General features: G+C 32.3%; 2 protein-coding genes across 4 annotated transcripts; one reads left to right on the top strand and one right to left on the bottom strand.

Annotated features, from left to right (window-relative positions):
* The first annotated feature begins 200 nt into the window (after positions 1-200).
* Positions 201-1,161, top strand: LOC125593398 (brassinosteroid-responsive RING protein 1-like). The gene has a single exon (XM_048769964.1). The coding sequence runs from the start codon at positions 397-399 to the stop codon at positions 889-891; it is 495 nt and encodes a 164-aa protein (XP_048625921.1). The 5' UTR covers positions 201-396; the 3' UTR covers positions 892-1,161.
* A 4,323-nt stretch (positions 1,162-5,484) lies between these two features.
* On the bottom strand, positions 5,485-7,667 carry LOC106390254. Of its 3 annotated transcripts, XM_048769963.1 has the most exons (10): positions 7,410-7,667; positions 7,210-7,305; positions 7,114-7,135; positions 6,877-6,933; positions 6,685-6,766; positions 6,396-6,491; positions 6,179-6,303; positions 6,045-6,063; positions 5,819-5,963; positions 5,485-5,785 (listed from the first exon to the last, which is right to left on the bottom strand). In XM_048769963.1, exons 2-10 carry the CDS (start codon positions 7,301-7,303, stop codon positions 5,739-5,741), a joined length of 687 nt encoding a protein of 228 aa, XP_048625920.1. In that variant the 5' UTR covers positions 7,304-7,305; positions 7,410-7,667; the 3' UTR covers positions 5,485-5,738. The 3 variants fall into 3 exon arrangements, with proteins under 3 accessions (XP_048625920.1, XP_013686126.2, XP_013686127.2); XM_013830672.2 differs by having other exon boundaries at positions 5,485-5,963; positions 7,410-7,666; XM_013830673.2 differs by having other exon boundaries at positions 5,485-5,963; positions 7,402-7,633.

The raw sequence follows: 7,667 nt of genomic DNA, 5'->3' as shown, positions 1-7,667 counted from the left end.
CCCCCCCCCCCCCCCCCCCCCCTAACGATCTGTCTTACCTTAATAATCTGTAGTATTTCTGGATTTCTATTATATATCTTTATAGGAAGTAGGAATAAAAACAAGTCAATATACATATACTATAACCTAAAGAAACATCATTGCCACATTCCTAGCTAGATCCTCATCAAGCAAAATAATTAAATACCAAAGAAAAACACGCAAATAAAAACACATTATTGAGTACTCCATTAAATCAACAGGGCAACAATTATTTAACAAATCACATATAATATTTAATATATATGTACATCATATACACACATACCCAACTATATATACATCCTACCCCTCTCGATCTTTTCATCTCTCTTCTCTCATATTTGTTTAACAGTTCCTCTTTCTAACGGCGAAGCAATGGGTTTTCCGTTGGGCTATTCCGAACTCCTCCTCCCAAAAATCTTTCTTCACGTACTCTCTTTCTTAGGTCTAATACGAAAACTAATCTCCACACTTTTCTGGTTCATTGGTCTACCCGATTTTTTGGAAGCCGAACCGGTTACATCTTCATGGCCCGACCCACCACCAAACTCCACCACCTCAAGCCACCATGACTCTAACTTGTTTTCAGCAGCGCTGCTAGCTGGGGAGATCTTGCCCATTGTCAAATTCTCGGATCTAAACCGACCCGAATCCGAATGTTGTGCGGTGTGTCTCTACGATTTCGAGAACGAGGATGAGATCCGACGGCTGACGAATTGCAGGCATATATTCCATAAAGAATGTTTGGACCGTTGGATTATGGATTATAGTCAGATGACGTGTCCACTTTGTCGTACGCAGTTCATACCTGATGATCTTCAAAGGTCGTTTAATCAAAAGCTTTGGTCTGAATCTAGTGAAGTTTGGTGAACTCGCTGAATCATCTTAGGACATGGTCTTCGTTTTTCTCTCTCTCTCTCTCTTGAAATGGTTGATATAAAGGTTATTTTTTTGTTAGTACTTTGTTTTTTTGTTCACTAGTACTTTGTTGTTAGTATTTTGTTTGGTGGCTGAGGGATGTAAATTAAAAATAGGTAGTGGTTACAGGCTAGTTAAAAAAGAAGAAGAAACTTGTACCATCTTTTTTCGGGAAGAAACTTGTATCATCTATTCAGAATAAAAAAACTAAAATTTAATTTATTATAAATTTGTACTCTTGTTTCTTGTTACTGAATGAAAATAATCTGTTCATACACAGTTTTTTGTCATCTAACTTTTATTGAAATAGTCAGATGGAAACAGAAGTTAATTTTGTCGACTTGCTCATAACAAATGTGTAATATTTCTTATTTTATTAAAAATGTCACGAACAATGATCAAACATTAGTCACGTTACAATGCTTCGTTTAGTGATGAAAAATTGTAAACATTTTCATGATATTCTATAATACCCCAATTTCTTATATATTAATTTTATTGTGTATGATTTATTTAGAAAGTCTATAATTAAAAATGGTTTCAAGTCATTTCTCACTGCAAATTGTAAATCACGAGTTAACCTAATTTAAAATATAGCAAAAGAAACCACGCTCTGCAGTCGGTTGATCAAAGTGTTATGTGGATCACCGAGGGATCCGAATTCGAATCCACACTACACCAGATTTTTACGCGCGTGACCACCAGGACTTTCACATTCTCTCTCCGGGGAATGGTTTACCATTTTTTTTAAATATAGCAAAAGAAAATTTTGAGGTTTTCATAACCATCCGCATATAAAAGACCCATGAAGCTATTTGCTTTTGGTTCACGGAAAATAGATGGACTTATCTCAGACTTAAGTTCAAAACCAAAGAAAAATAATGCAAATAATCAACGATGGGGGCAGCCTCCTGGAGGCTATATGCTCTTCACACAAAAAAAATCAAGGGACATATAGGCAAATAAAGTGCATCATAAACCATAAACTTGAAATTTGTTGCATGTATCATGATGCAAAAACACTAAAAGAATGTTTTTCCAAGTATCTAAGTAAATGAATTTTTTTCATCATCAATTTTAATTATAACTCACGCTCTTAAATATGAACTAGACCCTGACGAGGGTATGAATTTTCAGTTTTTAATTATTTATTTTATTAAATGATGTATTTGTAATATTCGTTATTATATTCATTAAGTAAATATTTTTTTTTTGCATCTTAAACTATCTATTTTTTTAAGAATGTGTGATATCATATAAAAATATAAAAAAATGAGTATATAGAGTTAATTAGATAATTGTAAAAATAGAAGAAAAAAAATTTGTGTGCGATATCATATAAATAATGATCCGCCTAGTTAACAAAAATCATGATTTTTATATGTGTAATTTTTTTTATTTTAACTATTTCCTTAAAACTATATTAAATTTTACATATTTTAATTAGAATATTTTTAATATCTTTACCTTTTTTATTTGAAATGCAACTCAATATTTTTTAAAAAATTATAACAAAAGATTTAAAAAATATTTTTAGAATTTGTTTGAAAAATACGAAAATTACATTTTAAATTAAAATTATCCTAAAATATGATAAGTTTTGATGTAAACTAAAACTCAAATTATGTCAAAAATAATTATATTCAATGATAATAACAATTTAAATTGATTATTTTTTAAGAAACATTTACAAAAATATTGTTTGAAAGAAAATTTATTTATCTTTCAAATATAAAATGAAAATATTAAAATTAATTAGTAAAAAATATAAATAAAAACCATAAATTTAGCAAATGACAACTGAGTTATATTATGCTAAAATTTTATTTCTAACAATTTAGCAAATGACAAATGAGTTATGAGCAAATAATACCATATAATTTTTAAAAGCATAGTCATTCTTAAATATTTTTTGAATAAATAATTATTTTTAAATTTAATCAACTGAAAATAATATTCGTACAATTGTATGAGTCAAATTCTACTTTTATTGATGCATGTTATATATTAGTGCTGCATGTTTTAGGTAACATTTTAATAATGCACGTTTTTTAAAATCTCTATTATTAAAATTATGCACGTAAGGATAACTCATGAGTTTTCTTGGTTGATTAAATGACGTTGTGTCCAAATTTATTTAAAGATATTTCATTAAGGTAACTGAAAAAAGACAAACAATAAAATAGGAAGTTTAAATTCATTTAAGCATATTTCATTAATTTAACTGAAAAGATAAGTAATAAATTAGGTAGTTTTATTCGTTTTAGGATATTTCATAAATGTAACTGAAAAAGACAATAAAAAAATAGGAAGTTTAATTAATGAAGTAACAACATTTTTAAATGGGTACTTCTCTTTTTAATAATATAAATGTATTTTTTCATCATCTATTTTTCTTATAACTCACGCTCTTATATATGAAACAATTTGGGTGTTTTCATACTATTTATAATCGAAAGTGTTTGAACCATAATCCAGGGAAACGATGCCTACGATTAGTACCCGTAAAATTAAGTTTTCTGCCGAAGCATAAATCATGGTCCATCTTGGTAAACTTTATACTTGAAATAGGATTGTTTTTTTTTTTTTTTTTGTAAAATTTACGATGAGCTGAAAGTAGGGCTCGACACAAATAGGATATTTGTTATATTCAGTATACTTGATATTTGAGTTGCATTATACGAATAATAGAAATTGAAATTTGTATTATACTTACTAAAAACGAGTATTTATTATTTCGAGTACTTGTTTTAAAATGAGTTGCTTGCAGTTTACTTATCCTATTCTATTACTTATACTTGCAAATACTTATAAGGTATTTGCAACTGTTTCCAAGTATTTAATAATTATTTACTAAATAATATATTTTAAAAAGATAGATATGAAAGTTTATTTTGCTTTTCCATTTGAAAATTATGAAAATTATTCTAATTCTAATATTTGTGTATATTATAAAGAAGAGAAATGATCAAAACATGAATTTTTCCGTAAAAAGGTACTGTTTACTTTTCATAACAACAAAAATATCTTTGGCAGACAACACAGATAATAACAAGCCGAGTAACAAAACCATTTTAATATTTGTTATTTATTTTGAAATTGCAAATATCTACATTCCATTGCTTGATATACTTAATAAGGCTGAATACTTAAAAAATCAAGATGGGAACAGACGAGTGACGAGTATAAGCCAACGAGTCTCTGTGCCTAACCCTGAAAGACTTATTAAACTTTTTAATTTTGAAGAATCAACAGTTAATCGTTGGACGAAGATAATCCTGCAAAGAGTTCGAGGGCAGAGAGCATGACGCGAAGAAGCTTCGCATGTATCGGAAACTTTGGAATATGATATGCTGTCGCCAGGTCGCACACATGGACTTGTCTGTGCGTGTGCTTATTTATTTCCAAACCAATACTAGTCCACACGCTTCTACTCATTTTTTGCTTTGAGATATACCGCAAAAATAAAAATTATCTACAGAATTGTAGATTCCACTATTTTACCTTACCATTATGAAGAAATATCAACTTGTAGATTCCATTATTTTATCATTACCAATTTCCTGCGATATGGAACATATAACTAGCATATCCCTTGATTAGTTATTTTAAGTATGTTGATTTTCCTCAAACTATATGTTACAGTTGATGATAGTCTTACAACTTTATTAAATTTTGAAATATGATAAATTTATACAACGTGAATAAGATATCTTACACTTTAAACGTACTGCACTGAATTTTCTAAATATAGTGGGAGAAGTCGTTTAATTAATTGATAGACAACTCTTCCAATATAATTGTGGTTGACTCACTTTGACTTAAAAGCGTAAAGGCAGTATGAACGGAATCATTAGCTTTGATATATATTTTCACCATTTTTACAAGACCTAAATAAACTTCATAAGCAATAGCCCATCCTCGATGGTTCCACGTCCACCCTCATGCGCCATATGGATTACAAAAAATAGATAAATAAATTACAGTGAGCATGATAAACGTAGATAAATTATTTCTTATCAATTTTATCGAGGAACAAATTTGTTCAATATTTCTTTAAAATAAAAAGAATGCAAAGAAAAAATTATTTTTTATAAATGGTAAAAAAAATTAGGAATAACAAAGAATGTACTATTCTCTTTCGTTCGTTGGTCACCAGTTACACTTTTATAGACAATGCAGGTTCTAGAGAAAAAAAAAAAAAAAAATTACTCCGATTCTCATGTTAAGAACACAAAGCAGAGTACCAACTACCAACAGATAATAATCTAAAATAAAGAAGAAAGAAACATTAGTTTCCAACTTGTGGTAGTTAATGCCATGACTAGTCCTCAGAATCAGTATCCTCATCTGTTAAGCTTCGGGAGAAAGGGGTTCGTATGTGCTTTTATAATTGGCAACACCTTGTAGGTTACCGCTTTGGTCATAGGTCATCGTGGAAAGTAGCCCAAAACAATACGGGAATATTGTTATGGGGGCAAGTAGCCTACTTGAACTGGCTGGTGAAGCAATTGCAAGGAAATCACAGTACAAATAGTGCAAAGATAAAAGGAATACAGCCACACATATATAGCATATCAAGGTCATACACTTTTGTGTTCATCACATAAATAGGAGAAAAATACCAACAAAATCAACACACCAGATGATACCAAAGGTTTGAGTGCATAAACCAGAGTACTAAAACTTGCAAAGCAACCACATAACTGAGGAAAATAGCTGAACAACAATATAACAACTAACACCCAGTAACAATAACACTTTGACACACAATATGAAGATATCGGTTTGAAAGTTTCTCAATGATGGGGATAACCGGGAGGCGGGTAAGATGCAGGAGGGTAGCCTTGAGCCGGTGGGTAAGATGCAGGGGGGTAGCCTTGAGCCGGTGGGTAAGATGCAGGAGGGTAGCCGACTGGAGGGGCAGGTTGATCAAAACGGGACATCTGCTGTGCCGGAGGCACGCCCATTGGCTGAGAACCAAACACTCCATCTCTTTTGTCCATTTCAAGCTTGTGTTGTGTCTGCAAGCATAAGATTGGGCTTTGGTTATATATACCATAAGAAAAGATATTAAAAGATTAGTAGTTCACGCTTTCTTTTACCTGCATACACGCGCAGACCCTGCAAAAGAAAATTAAGACCAAGACAGTGCGTTAAAGTATTAGCGATGGGTAAACTTTAATATACTAAGAGGATAAAGTGAAAAGAAAAATCAGATAAAAGAGTAAATACATACGTGCAGTAGACCATATCGGCACAGCAAGAAAGTATCTGAGAAGCCTCAGAGAGCTCATCACTACCAACGAGGCAAGCGACAATAGAGAATATGCAAGCGACTTGGCTTAGGCAGAACATAAATCCCTGCAAAACGCCAATGATGAGATTTGTCTTGATTCACACAGATAAGCACTCTGTGTAAAACAAGTTAAAACAGAAGAAGAGAAAGAGAGTACAATAATGCAATTGTCGCATTTTGTGGTCTGGATGTTGAATTCATCCTGCAGAAGAAAGCGAGTAGAGGCCACAGAGTTTCCGAAACAGAGGAAAACCTGAAAAATTACAATTACAAGTATCTTCAAACAAATGTGGTATCATCAAGAGATCTACAATTGAATTATCGCAAGCTGACTACTCATGCCAGCAAGTGTTACAAGCCAAAAAACATCCAGGTCATTGGTATGGATCTCAGAGATAATGTTCACCAAAAAGAAAGGGGTGATGTATATATAAGGGAAGTGAGACCTCGGTGGCAAGGCAGAGTTGAGGGCATTTGCTTTCTCCACACCTCCCACTACAAGGCATGTATCCAGCACAGCAGGTATACCTTCCATAAAAGAAAGAGCAGAAAGACTCACAAAATCTTAGCAAAAGGAAGAAGATAAAGTCTTTTAAACAACCAACAATAATGTACATAGATAAGAAACTAGTTGAGACCTTGACATGTCATTGTAAAGTGCTCTTCTCCGAAGCAAGTAAGAAACACACGGTCCACTACAAAAGCAAATAATCAAATGTTATATCAAAACATAAAGAGATACATGCAGTAGTCTTCTTTTGGGGGAGAACTGATTCAGTATTGATTGCTAAAACGAAGGTAACTGGAGTATGAATATATATATATATATATACTTCGATAGCAAAACCCTAATTGCATATAGAGCAACAACTTACCACAGACACGCCAAGCAACAATCTGCACAAGGAAAAATCAATTTCTTTGATTAAGATACAGAAATCGAAAAGGAAGGAGAGAGAGAGAGATTTTACAGGGAGTGTCGGCGGTGACGGTTCCCATGAGATCGGAGTGCCATAAGTTCCGGTAATCCTGGCGGAGCTTCATCTTCGCGGCCTTATCCGCCATTGCTAGAAAGGATCCAAAAACCCTAAATCAGTAAGCTAAGAAGGTATAGATCGAAAAATCAGTTATGAATAATAATAGATCTGAGAGATATTCTTTACGCGGAAACCTTTAAATTGAAACTCAAACTTTGTCTACCGTCTCCCTCACTCACTCTTCTCTCTCTCTTTTTAATTTTATCTTTTCAACGAAGAAACTTCAAAATCAAATCACTTTCTTTGAATAATCAATAACTGGACTTCAACTCTCCTCCTTTTTGTGTGGACACCTAGAATTTAGCATACGCGGTTGATTGGTTCAAAGTCCGATCTTCGAGAATGCCGACTCTTTTCTTAAAAAAAAAAAAACAAAAAGGAAAAATTGTTTT

This window comes from Brassica napus, chromosome C9 (assembly GCF_020379485.1).
Source record: "Brassica napus cultivar Da-Ae chromosome C9, Da-Ae, whole genome shotgun sequence".
NCBI classification, from domain to species: domain Eukaryota; kingdom Viridiplantae; phylum Streptophyta; class Magnoliopsida; order Brassicales; family Brassicaceae; genus Brassica; species Brassica napus.
Note: the sequence above shows the minus strand (reverse complement) of the source record. Positions and strands in the feature narration are given on the sequence as shown.